At 34.1% G+C, this 16662-nt stretch overlaps 1 protein-coding gene across 4 annotated transcripts in view; it reads right to left on the bottom strand.

Annotated features, from left to right (window-relative positions):
* SLF1 (SMC5-SMC6 complex localization factor 1) overlaps positions 1-16662 on the bottom strand; it is a 34095-nt gene that overhangs the window by 13779 nt on the left and 3654 nt on the right. For all 4 annotated transcript variants that reach the window (XM_063421906.1, XM_063421909.1, XM_063421907.1 and 1 more), the window contains 7 exons: positions 14625-14787; positions 11481-11612; positions 10043-10096; positions 6384-6542; positions 5634-5800; positions 4345-4482; positions 3523-3688 (listed from right to left, as the gene is read on the bottom strand). In XM_063421906.1, coding sequence (XP_063277976.1) covers positions 3523-3688; positions 4345-4482; positions 5634-5800; positions 6384-6542; positions 10043-10096; positions 11481-11612; positions 14625-14787 — 979 coding nt within the window. The remainder of the gene's footprint in view (positions 1-3522; positions 3689-4344; positions 4483-5633; positions 5801-6383; positions 6543-10042; positions 10097-11480; positions 11613-14624; positions 14788-16662) is intronic.

Consider the following 16662-nt stretch of genomic DNA (forward strand, 5'->3'; position numbering starts at 1 on the left):
AACCCACTGCAGGGTGGGGACTTATCTGCCAGCTGGGATCAATCCACTACACCATGTACAGCTAATTAAGTAAAATGCAGTGGAAACCTCTTTTCAAAATTTTCTTCCTTGTTCTTATTGTTGAAAATCAAAGCTGTCTCAATAAGAAAAGCACAGAAGTGGGAAGAAGCTATTGACTGTGTTAGCATACAAAGGTCACATCACTTCAACTGGTATCTGTTAGCTTAACAAATGCAATTCCTACATTACTGTTCCACTTAATGCTTTGTCAAGTCAAATACAGTGCCACGGCAGCAGAAGTTTCACAGTGTCCTTTTACACATAAAAGTTCTTATAAGAAAATTAATTTTAACTTTTTTATTTTGAATTACTGAGGTTTTTTAGAACTCTAAAGAAGAGTTCTTTGTTCATGTGCTGTATATGTAGTACTCCACAAATGTCTAAAATATACTTCCAAAAAAGCTACTGCAAGTAACAGACCAGAAAGACATTTGGTTCTACACCACACAAATTTATGCAACTAAACTAAACAACTATGCAACTAAAAACCTGAATGAATGCTTTTGTCACCTCTTTGTCAGGCTTCGTGAGACAGCTTTTTAAAAAATATCCTCACGAGTATTTTCAGGGATGAAACACTTCTGATACCATTTGTGACATTGTGAAAAACCATCCAATAGCTCAATGCAACTTTTATAAGCAACATACACATTCCCTGGTAAATTCTAAAACTGCATTATGAAATTTAACTCAAGGAACTTTGACCAGGACTTCCCACATCATATCTGTTTAAATAATATAACACACAATAAATGCTTATTTATTTTAGAATTATATTCAAAAGAGCTCCAATAATAGGAAATTTTTATGTTCTTTGGCAGTGCATTTTTAACTACAAGAATAGTGTATCAATATTAACTACAAGAATAATGTATCAATATTATCTCACCAAGTAGTCCCAATACATTAACCCAGTGATCAGTGAGGACATCCAGTTCACTACTGTCACTATTCCTATTCTGCTACTTCTAAAATACAGTAAATTTTATCTAACTCCAAAAACAAATGCAGTCAACTTTATGCTTTGTTTTTCTCTTTTTTTTGGACTGCTCTTTTTATGTGGTGTGTTTACACACATACATAAAACATTTTGCATAAAAAATTTTCAACAACTCAGCACTAGAAGAGAGAAAACACACAGATATTTTCGCTGCACTCTAGTGCTCATTTGTTGCAATCTCTTTGAATCACAAAAAGAGAGAATCTCACACTGAAAAGCTAAAAAAAAAGTAGCTGACCATTTTTAACATAAAATATTGTATTAGATACATCCAAAGAAAATATTTAATTTAATTATTCATCTGTTTCTACTTACAGATATTTTTCCTGAAGAACTGTATAGAAGTTTGGTGTACCACAACTGGCATGTTTCTTCCCACAAGCTAACACACTTAGGTGTGCTGAGAAATATGGTCACACCTTTACAACGTGCTACAAACCACATACAGACAGTAACAATATCCAAAATCATTCCTCTCATTTAGGTTTCTGAATGGCCCTACATGCTTCTTGTCAAGGTTTTACCTCCTAAGCAAACAGCTTTTAAAAAAACTGGTTAAAAAACAAAACTGGTAAGAATGACTCACACCCTCAAAATGAAGATATGAAGGACAATTTTGCACCCTGTATGCTCCCTCTAATGACATGGAAATACTGTGTATTTATTTATGTATCTCTGAAATGATAGAAAAAGGAATGAGAAAACAGTTCTGTCAGCACAGCTAGGGAGGTTTCGCTTTTGATTTTCTGAATGACATTTCAAACTGTGTAAAGGAATTTTAAAATTAGTCTCTGAAAATACAGAAAAACATCAAGTTTTAGTATAACAAGATTGAGAATGAATGAAGGGATGAATGAGTTGGATTGTAAAAATATGGTATTTTGGTTTAGAGTTTATTTTTGCCAAAAATGCAATGGGAAAGAAAGTGCAATAGGAACAAAGCTGTTAGAAAAAACATAATATACTACAGATATTAAGAGGCAACAAGCTGCTTTTTAAGGCTAGAATTCATCTCTGTGGGATAGTTTACACCAGAGTGCCTAAGATCAAAGTGAGAAAGCAACAGGCATTCAGGGTTTGTGCTGAAATGACAATTCTGATATATATGTTTATAAAACAAATAGAATCTAAACAAGAGGCAGATGTCTGTGGTTTACATTGTGTGGGAGGATTAAGCTTATTTTTCATATATGTATTACAGTCTGACTAAAGTGAATATTCTGGCAATGCAAAGGAAGGTTTATGGGAAAGTTATGGCTTACAGTGCTGGAACTTATCAAAGGAAGGCATAGCAGAAAAAACTAAATGGTATCTACACTTAAACTGCAGATTCAACCAGGAAAAATATGAAAGCAGTGTCATTTTCCAAAGAAACAGAATGGCTGCTGCACCAAATGCACGTAAGCCTGCTTGCTGCTCAGTATCTTTGAAAAGATAGGTTGCTTAAATATAAATATGGGTATAGAAGCCTAATTTTAGGCACTTTTTAAATATCTTGACCGAGGATAAAAAGCAGCACTGTTTCACAATGTCTTGCTTTGATAGCCCTCAAAAAAGGTAGGAGGTCTGGCTAGGTAAGATGAGTGAAGCTCTCATTATGTTTAATCTTTTTGCTTTCATAGCATAATGAATAACTACCAGGTATTATATTGAAAGTGCTTTTTTCTCGCTGAAATACTTGATTTTCTATTGTTCTGTTACTGTATGGAAAAAGTGAATGGAGTACCTATTTATTCTGTGCTCTCACAATAATTTAAAAGAGAATGCAGAGACAGCAGTTAGGTTTTATTTTATGTGAGAATTAGAAGTCAAAGATATTTTACAAGGCCTCTTGCTTCTCAAAAGAAATAGGTGGTATAGAGGACACTTAGTATTTTTCAGGTCAATGTCCTGCTGGTCAGCAGGTCACAGAATAGCAATTAAGTTGCCTTCAATTCCATTTTTATGCTAAGTCCTAGGAAATACATCAAATGAAATGAAAAGATTTAGCAAGAAAAACTAGAGCATTTTATTACAATAAAACAATGCATATCTATAGCTAACAACAAAAAAAAGTACTAAAGTATTAGTTTTGTTAGGTTTCTCTTTCAAACATTTCCTGAATCCTGTCACTGTAAAATAAGATAATCACTTCTTTAGCTACACCATATTGTTTGAGAGAATGTGTTAAGCTGGTGTCTCTAATAACTACAGTAATACCTGCTGGTAAGGGCATGTGAACATCTGAATGTAGCCAACAAGCTACTCATGACTCGTTTCTTCTCTACATATCTATATAAAAATCTTATGGATCAATTCATTTCTGTTAGTGGAGCAAAAACCAGCATGCTTCACAACAAAAGGCAGCTATAACAAGCAGCTGTGATACTTACATATAGTTCCTCACAAAAGAATGAACAAAGGGACACCTTTAAAAAAATATGTCAGTCTTCATTATTTTAAAGTATAAAATTCACACTCACATCATTTTTTCCATTCAATTCTCTATGGGAAAGTATGACCCAATCTGCTAGAATATTTATGTGTTTGGTAAAAAGCACTGCGGTTCCACTTTCAAGCAAGAATGTCTTCAGAAGAACTGTCTGTGGCAAGACTTGTTGATGCCGTGAATTTGTTTCTTCAACCAAACTGTAAAAAAAGTGAAAAAACCTAAAGCTTTAAGCCACTTTGACTGTTATAGTTACCAGACAGAAACCTTGTCTTCACTCAAAATACACACAGATTTGGCAATTTTTAACTGTGGACTGATGGGACAAAATTTGTGATGAAGAATAAATACAGTGATGATGACTACTGCTGTTAGACCTGGGGAATTTGAATACTGCGCCACTATTTACATAAAGTAAAGGCTACCATTACTATACAAAGGCAAAGAAAAACCAAGACTACTTTTATACTTCATAAACCAAGGAAAGGTAGTTGTGTCCCTAAGATAACAGGGAGATAGCAGTTGCTTGAATTTTTAAAAAAATATAAATCAATATATTCTAAATGTTGCTTGCCTACCTTAGAGAATGAATAGTGAAGTACTGCAAATCTAAAAATATAACACTTTATGAGCAAGATTAAATGCTTACTGAAATAACAGGCTGAGAAAAGCAAAAGGTTTTAAAACACGATTAAGAAAAAAACCTGTGAATTTACAATAAACAATCTAAGAACCGAGAAATTTAAATGGAATTGCTAAACTGTTCTGTGAAGCAGTATCTTATCAGGGATCTACACAAATCAGGATAGAAGCTGCTGTAAATACAGAAATGCATGTATTATTCTGTAAACCCCACCTTTTTGTCAGAAACTCTACTTCGCCTTTTACTAAATCAAAGAAAAACTTCAATAATGTTTTATGAACTATCCTCAGTTCATCTTCTCTCCCTGAAACTGTGACTGTATGACAAACTGTTTCGCAATAAAGGCAAGACCTGAAAAATAAAAAATGAAAAATTCCATTTGTATGACAGAAACAACGGAAAATCTATCAGCAAAGAAGTCAGATTTGAATCTGGTCTGTTTTGACAAGGAAATAGCTTGCTCCCCAGCAAGAGTCAACATTTTAAAGCCTAATTTTCTCATTTTAAAACTTTTCTCAGAAGACAACAAAACAAAACTACATGTTTGTGACTGAGCTTTTGTGTTCCAAGTGAAGATTTTGTATTACAGTGTAATCTGTCTCTACTTGAGATATTGTACAATTACTACATTAAACAGAACTTCTTTATAATCCTTAAATACAAGATAATTTTGTAGTATTTTATAGACAGGGTAACATCCTACAAACTCCTGTTCAGATAGCAGTTGATACATACTACTTCACAGGACTACTGATCCTAGTCTGTAGGAATTACTAAAAGACAAAATACTTAATCTGAAGACAAATTCTCTGTCATGTTCATGCTTACAATTACACATGTTCACATATCTGTAATCACAGTTGTATCAAAGTATTTAAATGTTACTTAAGGTTTTATTACAGCAATAAGAAGAGGTGTAGTTTCTTTTCCGAATGAAGAATTAATTTCTATTGATGCAAATTACACAAAATTAGTTCTCAAGATAAAGCAGAGACTAACCAAACAGCTGCTAATCACTGTCTTGTCTTTGAGATGTAGATAAGATATAATCAGACTTCCTCATAAAGCTGGTAAAGGTTATGATTAAAATCAAAATACAACATGAAACTTCATTTTTGGTAAGATAAGCCCTGCATTTGCTTTGTAACTGCAGATAGATGCATGTGTGTATCTGTGTTTATCTATATGTATGCACATAACAACGGCAAGAGTACACAGATTACCAAACTCTGTAAAGACCATAAGAAATAACTTTTTAAAAATTATTAAGACTAAGAAAATAAAAATTTTTTGAAAGAAAACTAAATGTATCTGCCTGTGAGCTAACACTTTTTGAAACATGAAGTCAAATGTCCAAATCTGTTACAATTCTAGAATTTCACATACTGATAACTTCTGCTGAAAAAAGGACTTTGATGCAATAGAATGCCAACCCTCCCCTGCTGTCCCTGAACTTGGAGTAACATAACTATTGCATTCAGTACCTCATTAATCTTTCTTACCTTACAAGCATCTCTATCAAGGACCATGTGCCTTTCTTACAGATAGGACACTGAAGAAGATCCAAATAATACTTTAACATAGATGGGGACTTCCAGGGAGGTTCACAATGAAGAATAAGGTAAAAAACATGACAAAGTTTGGTAAAAAATATTGCATCGGTGTTTCCCTGTAATAAAATAAGAAAATAATATTGGCTCCAGACCAGCCAAAGAGCCTTAATATCTATAATCACTAAGAGTTTATTTATTTTCTTTAATCTTTACAATTCCAAGTGACCAGATTGAAGTAACCACTGAAGTACCACTAAAGTAACATGCAATCGAATGCACAACTTCAAGGTGAGAAATAGGTAGTTTAAAAAAAAATAAAAAGGAAGAGAAGAAGGAGAACTTGCTCTAGTGTGATATTCCAGTTGAATGCACCATTGTTTAGAGCAAACCTGCTTCTCAATTGGTCTCTCTATCCATGGCATATTAACATAGTGCTGTTTCTAAAAGTAACAAAAGATTGTTTTGTGGCCAAGCCTGCCACAATGTTTAGAGCATTACATTCATTTGGCTTGCAAATAAATACTAATTTGCAAAACCCCTCTTTTAAATACTTTCTTCTTTTTATAAGCACATTGATAAACACAAAAAGAAGGATGAATGCATGACTAAAAACTACTAAATACAATGTCAGAAGCAAAGATCATAATACTTTCATTTATTGCTTTAATTTTTAATAATACTTTAGTTTTCATCTCTCACCAATAGGACATATTCTAGAAGAGGATGAAGAAGTTGCACAGGAGGTGCACTGCACATTTGGCCTGCAGCAAGTTCTGTGACTACATCATGAAGTAAGTCCTCTTCCACTAATCCTTGAAGTATAGACCAGGTGCCCCTGGACCAGTCAGTACGTTTAACCTAGAAATGAGATATCACTGTAATAAAAATAACAGCTTAAATTAAGAACCCCTTTAGCTAACAAAGGAAAACTCTAAGTAAAATGTTGGTGTTATATATCCTGGTTTCTGCCAGGATAGAATTATTTTTTTCTGTAGCCAGAGGGGACGTGACTAAGACATGGAGGTTATTCTACACCACCTTACATCCCTGCCAGGGAGGGGGAAACGGACTCATTTCCAAGCAGAAGGGGTCCTTCCAGTCAAGAAGATCTTAATGGTACAGAACTTTCATCTTACTCTCTGCCACTCATGAAGTTAAGCTTTATGGCTTTCAGAGAACCCAGACAGATGCAACAGCTTCCATGAGATGCAGTATCTGCTCTGCAATTTCCCTGTTACTGTCTGTACTTTCAGGTTTCCAGAGATCACAAATAATTGACACTAATGAGCTACTGAAGGTCTCAGCTACATTGCTATTTACATCTTTCCTCTAGTTCAGGTTCAAGCCAAAGCTGATGCCAGTTGCAAGTGTATTGCTAATTGAAGCACGACATTCTTCTGCCAGGTAACTTCTCTTTTGAAATACAGCTTTTTTGTTTGATGACACAGCCTGAGATTCTGGTAAATTCAAATTTCTCCTTATTCTGGGATAACAAGGCACAGCTGAGAGAAGCAGGGTCAGACTGATTGGACTGCTGGGAATTAAACAGTTACATAAATTTATTGTTGCTGTAGTCTCTGATAACTTGTAGACTTTATGATCTATGCCAAAGACCCAGTCTCTTGATGTCCATTAGACAGAATTATTCAGGTTGGGAAAGAATTCTAATATCACTGAGTCTAACCATTAATAGCACTACCAAGCCCACCATAAAACATGTCCTTAAGTGCCACTTGTACACATCTTCTAAATCCCCCCTAATGATGACTCCATTACTGCTCTGGGAAGCCTTTTCCAGAGCTGGACAACTCTTTGGAGGGAGAAATATTCCTATTATCCAATCTAAATATCTTACCAATTGTTTTAAGATTAGTTTAAATTGTGAATTAACATAGACTTTGAGTCCAGCTGTGAATTTGAAATCTAAAGAATATACTGCTATTAGATAGCTTCCAAAAATGTTCCAGTAATAAGATAAACATTAGGAGCTCTGTTCAAACAAAAAAAAAATCAGAGAGACATTATAATCATGGTAAATTCACAGCTAAATCTCAGAGAATGAACTCTAATTTAGGATTAGATATTTAGTTTCTCTGCAAATGTCTCATATCTCAGATTCCTACTGTAAGCCATTGTTTCATTAACAATAAATAAAGCTGCTCATGTAGACAATTTTCTTTTAATTAAATCTTTGTGCATCTGGAGTTTGCAACTCAGGTTTATTTCAATCCTCGCATTCATATATGCACTATTAAAATTTCCACTAGAATTTCCTTTGGAAACAATGATTGCATTCATACTTTTGTAATGTTAATTACATGCAAACAGCACATCTAAAGAGCAATCATAAACTGTTTAATGACAGTCAAAGAAGAACTTCTCTGCTGCCTGGATTTAAGATGTAAGATCGTATTTTGGGCACGTACAAGCATGTTACCACTGACTTTAACCCGGTGATCACACCGGCATCCAGCTTTACGTATTGTGACCAAAACTTTTATTGTTTGAAAATTCTATACTAGAAGAAACAGTAACACTGATGCATTATTTTGAAAATAAACTAAAAACAAAGATGTTCAGGGAAGACTGTGTTACCTCTTGAATAGCATTCAAGTCAAAGAGAAGCTGAGAGCGGTTCAGCATATTTCTAAGAGAGAAAGAAGGATGATACAATACTGGGGCAATAAACTTTTGTCTGTATCAGGAGACGCCTGTTTTTGAAGACTTAATATTCAGTAAGCTGTCCAAGCTTCACTGGCTTGCACTCTGACTGATGAGGAATCTGCAGTTTCTTGTGAAGCACTCCTGGCACAATCATTACTACTTTGAGCAGAAACAAATGGAATAAGAAGGTCCACACAATACATCTTTTACATTGCATGATGTGAAAGAAAGGCTGACAAAAGAGAAATAAGTATTTTTGGGATGATGATGGAACAGAATATTTAGTTGAGCTAAGCCTTCCTAGCAGATGCAAACTGAGATGACAAATACAGTAGGCAGATCTAACATGTTAATTTAATATGTAGGTTTGATTTTACTTCATTAGTGTTACTGGAAACGTTTACTGGAGCTGCTTATAAAAGTCATAAATATACTGACTATAGAAGTCATGTATCACATAAAGGCTAGCAATGGATATTCCATAAAGCAATAAAAGTGACAGAACAGTAACAGAAGTTCCACAATTAGGCCTAAAATTTCTAAGCAAAAAGGTATCATTTGTAAGAGTACAGAAAAACAATTTCAGCTTACACGTGTTAAGAAAGGTAATTTTTTTATCCCATTAATTCAATAAACTAGACACTAACATTAAATTTCAAGGCAAAGCTCATCAGGAGCAGAAACAGTGATGGTGTTGGACCATGACAAAATTATTTTATTGCTCATGTTTTCAAAATATTTTTCTTCTTCCTCCCTTATTGTCCACAGAAAGAAATGAGGAGAAAACTGATTTCTATGTAGTGTGGCTCATGAAGATACCAGATCTTCAGTTACCAAGAAGTACAAGCTAACACATAGTTTAAGTATTGCCCTTTTTAACTTTTAAGTAACACAAGTTACCATATAAAATGCACAACTAGTAGCTCACGGTCTAAGTATAAAACGCTTTTTGAGTACTAGAGAGGCTATGTTTCAACATTGTTTATAGATTTATTCTTACCATAGGTAGACAAGGCAAAATTTTATAAGCATTAATTTACTTCAGGTATTTATACCAAAGACTTAATAAAACCTATTGCTGAGCTGTACCTGTTTTATGGCATTTATTTGGCTTAATGGAAATAAAAAAGAGAAATTAAACAGTACAAAAAAAAGGAATTAAGTCAAAGTGACTATGAAAACAGGACTGAAAACATAAAGCATTCTACTTGCAATCTGTGCTTCAGCTGACTCTGGAAAACCACATGATGATGTATCAGGCATGTGCTGGAAGAACAAGTACTGTTTCTTTTTACAGTGGGATAATCTCTAGCTAAAATCTGTCTTTACTAGAAAAAGCAGGTGAGCAGTGCTAAAAATTGTATACACTCTCCCTTTATTGCAACTACATAAATACAATGCTTGAATAATTTAAGATGCCTTTTGTTTTCCTAACATTAGTAGGTAAGGTTCTCTTAACTAGCCGGATTAAGCAGTTTCTTTGTAATAACAGGGACAGTACTAAAAGTATTGCAAGAAACAACATTCAACACCCAATGATGCTCTGTAATACAGCAATAACTTTATCAGGGTTTTGGACAGCCAAAATCTAAAAATGTTTCTTTGACAGCTAATTTTGCAATTAAAGTATGTTTGCCTAACTTCATAATGAAATTCCATATCTGTAATATGCCCCCTTTTTTAATAATTCTTACCTCTGGATTGCATTTGTTCTGTTGGTCTGTTTGCATACGTCTGTGCTTAATAGTCTGTAAAACAGTATAAAGTCAACCCGCACACCGGATACCAGTCAACATATTCAATAAATAGTGCATGAAACTTCCCAAAAGACAACTTCTGTTAAATGTATTTCAAGCACAACAATAGTATTTACATTAGTCTACTTAGATTTGTCTTTTGGATGTTTAAACTATGAAATAGGGGACTAATGACTTAAAATGAATAAAATATGGGCAAATTTTCCTTCCCATTTTCCCCTGCTATTGTCTATTTGTTGTTATGTGGTTGCTCTGTAAGGACAGTGTTCCTACATTAGACAGTAAAAAACGAAATGTTTTCAGTTTTTCGCTGGCAAAATGCCAACTTTGGATTCCTCTTGCATGCAAAAATATGTTAGTAGGTGCAAAAATGTTTTACTATTATAGCTATATTTAGTTATTGCATAGCATTACAACCTTACTAAAACATATTACTAAAATATTCTTAGGAGAGACCATCTTGGAAGGGTTAATCCATCTCCACGTTGCTACATAATAGTTTGAACCAGAGCAATTGCTGTATGTAAAACACATGAAAAGTTAACAACAAATTTATTTTTTAAATGTCTAAAGGGGTATAGCCTTGATAAAATGTTACTAATAAAATATGCAGCATTTGATGGTGCACAGATTTGAGCAGCATGAGTCTTCCACTTGTAATCTTGTGTTTGAACATTGTGTGTACCCTCCCTGAGGACTTAAAATTTTTAATTCTTCTACTATTAAGAACTTACAGTGCTCCATGTAGACAAGCTCCTACAAATATACTTAGACTCCATCATCTGCATTCACTGTAACTTACAGAGATAATATATCCTAACTCAAGGTACGCAGTTGTTTTTTCTTGACTTGAAATAATGGTGTTAACTATTAATGTAGGAATTATATCAGGACTTGGTCTGTGACAACATAAAACTGAAGAATTACCATTAGCTCTACTTTTGATTTCTAATAAAAAAATTCATGTAAGTCAACAAACTACTGACTCTACAATATGATTGTTTTGAAAAATCTCTTAGCGTAAGTGAGCTAGTTAACAGGAAAATCACAGAAAGACTGCAATTCAAAGACATTTTGTTGAACAATATTTGCTACTATTTATCTCATCTATTACACCAAGGTTTTAAGTAGTACACTGTGTCTTCTACACAGCGCCAATGAATTGCCATTACTAAGTTTTATTTTAGGTATCATTAGATGTAGTAAATAGGGGATTATTAAACATTGCAGGATAAAAGGCAGTATCTAAAGCATCTACTTTATTGGCTCAATACTATAATGAAAGAGGTTTTTTATATAATTAATACAATATAAAAATATATAATTATATGTATGTAAAATAAATAATGCTAAGAAAGCATCAACTGTTACTTACCGCAGTAAAATACATATGTTTTAAAATAACGTTTTTCATTTCAGCAAGTTGCATTTTAGACATGAGTTGGTCTGTTTCTTGTGCAGCCAGGAAATGGTTCATCTGTATATCTTTGGGATTTTGTATTTCATTCTGTGGAGCAAAAAAAAAAACAAAAAAACAAACAACTTTGTTTCAAAGCTAATGGTCTAAGCAACTTTTATGTGCTAGGTCTTTCTATATATTGTATTGCAAACTGTATCTGCCTATGTACGTTTATGTAATTGTGTAAGGGTCTACATTATGTATCAGATAAAGAGCTGCTGGTTTGGAAACAAACCACTGATGTAAGAAGTTACAGCATAGGAATTACCAAGGTAAGCTTCCCCATGCTTATTTTTCCTAACTGACTTCAGGTCAAATCACAATCTCTGTGGTTGAATCATAAACTAAAACCAGAGCTCACACATTTTCAACTGGTCAAAAACATAGTAAAGATTTCGTAATGCATTTCTTCTTCAACTTGTCTATTCATTTTACACAGACCACTAAAATGAAATCTTTTCAGTTCTTGCCTATAAACATGAAACAAATTAGTATTTACAAATCTAATAGGTTTTACTGTCTTATTTTTTTCTTTGACTTTTTTGTCTGTTTGTCTAGTAATTGATGCTCGGAATCTACCTATCATTTTCACCTGCTTCTTCAGACCAGGGAATAAGGAAGCATTTCTCAAATTGGTTTCCAACTCATTCTGTAAAGACTCTCAGTAACACTACAAAATAACTTCCGCTTGAAAAAAATCCCTATTAAAAATATTTTATATTTACTTCATGGATTAAGAACATACATTTCAGTAAGAGTTTCAATGCATGCTTTTCATCAAAGATACACAGGTTAAGAATAAAACACCACGTTTGTTTAAGGTAAATAGTAAGGTAACCAAAAAACCCAGACTCCTCCTGCAGTGTGATGAGTTAAGAACCATCAGATAGATACAGGTGAAGTATTCCCTTGGCCGTTTTTTATTGTGAGCAGGTATGGTAGGCTTGATGTAACTTGTCTAATAATTCAAACACTTCAATCTGATGGGTGAATCGAGTCTGGGACATAGCAGTAGAAAAAAACACAATAATGCATGCAGTGACAAGGTGCAAGACGTTTCTAATTCCATATTTTCAAAGATAAAGTTTCAAAAGTTGCATGTCTCATTCTCTTTTCACGTTTTCCTTTAAATATATTGTTCAAAACAAATGTATTTGGCATGTGTGTAACTATCTCTAAACAAATATTGAGAACAAAAATTTCTAGCACATTTCAAAAATGAGTGAAGTATTTTTGGTAACTAAAATAGAGTTCTAAATAGCTTTTGATGAGCCATGGATAATTGAACTCTGATGCATTAACTAGTCTTTACTTTTTATGGCCCTTCATGCATGCTAGTTTCAATATGCTCATTAAAACACTTATATTCAAACAATTTATAGTACAGTCTTGGCAAAAATTTAGGAACTTCAGCATGCATCCAACAAGGCTTTTAAAGTCACTGTTCAAGTACCAGACTAGCTTCCTAAAATCATGCATGTGTTTTAATATCCTGAACCAATACATCTGACACCTTATAGAATCATATCATCAATACCACACAGTATTTTAACAGTAGACTTACAAGGTTGAGATAATAAGAACAGATATTGAAATACAAACATTAAGCAAAGACTTAGTTTAAAAAAAAAATTCACACCAAGAATGCTCTGAATATCAGTGGACTTTCAGTTGCCCTGAAAAGAACATTATGCTATTTTGCTAAATCCATCATCTAGACACATATATGGATGTTTAGGGGAGGAATGAGATTTATATTTGCTAGAAGTACCAGTCAGATAGTATGACTACAAATTTACGAAGTTGGAACCATCTAATGAATTATACACCAAGTACTTCTGGGACAAAGAGAAAAGAGCATGTCCATAATATTGTTTGATAAAGCTCAATACATTTGGACAAGTGCTGTGATTTGATTGCCTATGTTTTATTCTTTTCCTTTTAAGAGACCAGGAGCGTTGGCAGTTTCCTGAGTTCTTCAGATTCATTTAAATAGAAAGCTAATATTCTCTTAGTCTCTGAGGTGAGTTACTTTAATGAACTCTAAGCAAAAAAAGGGTATGTGCAAGTTAATGTACTCGTTAAGATGAAAAGTTGCTATCTCACCTGGGAAAAATTCAGGGTGCATAGCAAGAAACATATGATTTTGATAGAGATCAATAAAAGGTGAGGTAACCATAAAAACTTTACCTTAATTCATCTACGAAAATGTCCATCTTAGCTGAAAGGTTTAAATGAGAGCACCTCCCGTGAACAAATTTCGTTAAGAGAGTAAGCACTACAGTAAGAGCCCACATTGATGTGTTTTACTCAGGATGTAAATATTAAGACCTTCCAACCTTCTTCTCAACCTTTTGTAATACCTTTACTACAGGGAGAGCTAAGTGCTTTGATTAGAGAGACCAAAGCCTTTACAAATGGTAACAAACACAGTTTCAGCTCCTAATTGCTTGCAAAGGTGGTAGTTTCAATTAGCAGTTGACTAAAGTCATCCCAGAGTCTGAGAAACTACCACACTAAATGAATATTCTGAAGTCTTTCAGTAGTTCCAGATCAAATTATTGAGAATTTCTAAGAATTTCAAATTAATAAGAATTACTAAGAATTTCTGAACAATGCATCTGGTAAGCAAACAAATATGAAACATGGGGCGTCTCTCTTAAGGAAAATAGTAACACAGAATTCTGGTTCTTGTGAATTCTGCACTAGTACATGTGCAGATGGCATCTGGGGTTTCTACAGCCTCTTCAGACAACCTGTTACAGTGTTACCTGTTACATCAACCTCACAGCAAAAAACGCCAAGTGGTTCCTGACTTTCCATTTGTATGCATTTTCCTGTAACTGGGCACCACAGGCAACTGCCTGGCTTTCTCTGCTTTGAATCCTCCCTTCAGGCATTTGTACACATTCATGAGCCTCCCTATCTCTGGGATACATGGTCCCAGAATCACAAAGTTGTCTTACCTTTAATCAAATCACAAAACATTCAGGCTGATTATATTCCCCTCCATTATTAACACTGCATTATTTACAGTAATCAATAAATTAGTTTACTCACTTGAAAAAGGTAATGTCCTATATATTGCAAAGGGTAGTGTTGAGCTTCAGGGAGGCACTTTTTATTTTGCAAAGGAGAAATTTTACCACCGATGAATACATGAGTTATATTGTGCTCTGCATTTTCAGATGAACATATGGTTGCCTTTCCAGCTTTAAGAACTCTACATAAACATATTTAGGAAGATGTATTTACTATATTATAGTAACACTGCCTAAAGCTACAATAACATTCACAAAATAGAAGCATGCAAGTGCAACTGAATAAGGCTTCTAGATGTATGGCACAGCACAAACTTCTTAGAAAGATAAAAGGGCACTTAATAGCCTTCAGAAAATGAAAGAACCCATTCCACAAGACATCCTTCTCTTCAAAATTTAACACTACTTATTCAAATCAATGTACATCTCCAATATATCGAATATAAAATTTCACTTGTGTACCCTTTTCAAGTATCATATTTGATGAGAGCAGCTATAATTTATTGCATTACCTAACCCAAAATTATGATCTTTCCTGTAAGTTTTCTTATAATTACGCAGTTAACAAAAAATGGCACAATGCTTTTCTGAAATGTAATATGATGTTTTCATAACAGAAATACACATTTGCAGCATTAGTACTGTCCAGTATCCTATACAGAAAAGAGATCTGCTTGTCTTTGGGTCACCATTACACATAACAATTTCCCCAGGGACAACTGACAGACCTGTACAGGTGCAAGTACTCCAATCTTTTAGAAAAAATGTCAGACAAAACAAAAGGTGGAAAAATAAGATCTAATGATATTCTGGATATAGGTTTTATTTTTCATAATCCAGATATATAGAAAGAGAATTTTGCTGATCTTACACACTTACCCATCCAACAGCTAGGCACTAAAGGCAGGAAGAGCATAGAAAGGGGATAAAAGGCACAGTGTTGTCAAATATTAGAAAAAACCCAGACTTTCCCCAAAGCTATAGTCTCCTTTATGACTGAAAACAGTATCTACTGAAGACAAAAAAATATCTACCTGTCTGTATTTTATGACTGACTAAAAGGATCCCCATATTGAGTCCATGGGACACAGTCTGGAGAAAACCATCTTCTCCAAAACCTGTTCACCTGTCTTACTGATGTTGTTCCTGCTAAAGGTTATTTCTATTGCAAGAAATAGAAACAGACAGCAATGCGCAAGACAGCGTTTCAACAGTGTTATCATGAAGGTCTACACAAGCAGTTTTCATGGAAAAAGAAGCAGCATTTTTCACAAGTGTAGCAGGACATAGTACATTCTCCCAATCAGCCAAAAAATAGCATACTTAAAATATTTTCAGTTGGCAAAATGAGAAGATAGCAACTTTAATTACCCCTCACTTTGTCTTTATGAAATACAGACAGACATTCTGTAATGTGGCATACAGCCCTGTACAATGATCCAACAGACAAACTGCATTTCCCTTCTTGACTGTACATCTATGGCACACTCAGACTGAGCAGTCGTAACTATCTGGGATCTCAATAGAAAGCCGGACAGTATCTGAAGGAATGAAAAGCTCTGAAACTGTCAGGAGATGCTCCTTTTACTGTATTAGATGCAAAAAGGACTTAAATATGCACTGATTTCAATTCAGATGTAGAATTTACAGTAATGAATCTCAGTGTGTAAGGAAGAGTATGGAAAAGAAACATATGTTCCCAGCAGCTTGCGCTTTGGTTCTCTTTATCTTTCTTTCTTTTCTTCCTTCCTTTTCCTTCCCTTTATACTTCTGTCTTCCCTTTCTAAACTAGCGGTATTTATAATATATCAGAATCATCTGTTTAGAACTAATTACATTTTCAGAACTAAAAGAACCTTTTACATAAGTGTAACACAGACTGATCAGGTCAGTAACAGTGTGGCCCAGATCCATAAGACAGTCAGGTCATCCAGCCAAGTGAAATAAAGTATCCAGTTCTAGATATTATTTAAATCTAACTCCCACACAAAATAAAAACTGCAAATTTGTGTCTCTCACCTCATCAAGGAAGTTTCTGTTAGGAGCTTACTTGATGA

This window comes from Prinia subflava, chromosome Z (assembly GCF_021018805.1).
Source record: "Prinia subflava isolate CZ2003 ecotype Zambia chromosome Z, Cam_Psub_1.2, whole genome shotgun sequence".
Lineage (NCBI taxonomy): Eukaryota > Metazoa > Chordata > Aves > Passeriformes > Cisticolidae > Prinia > Prinia subflava.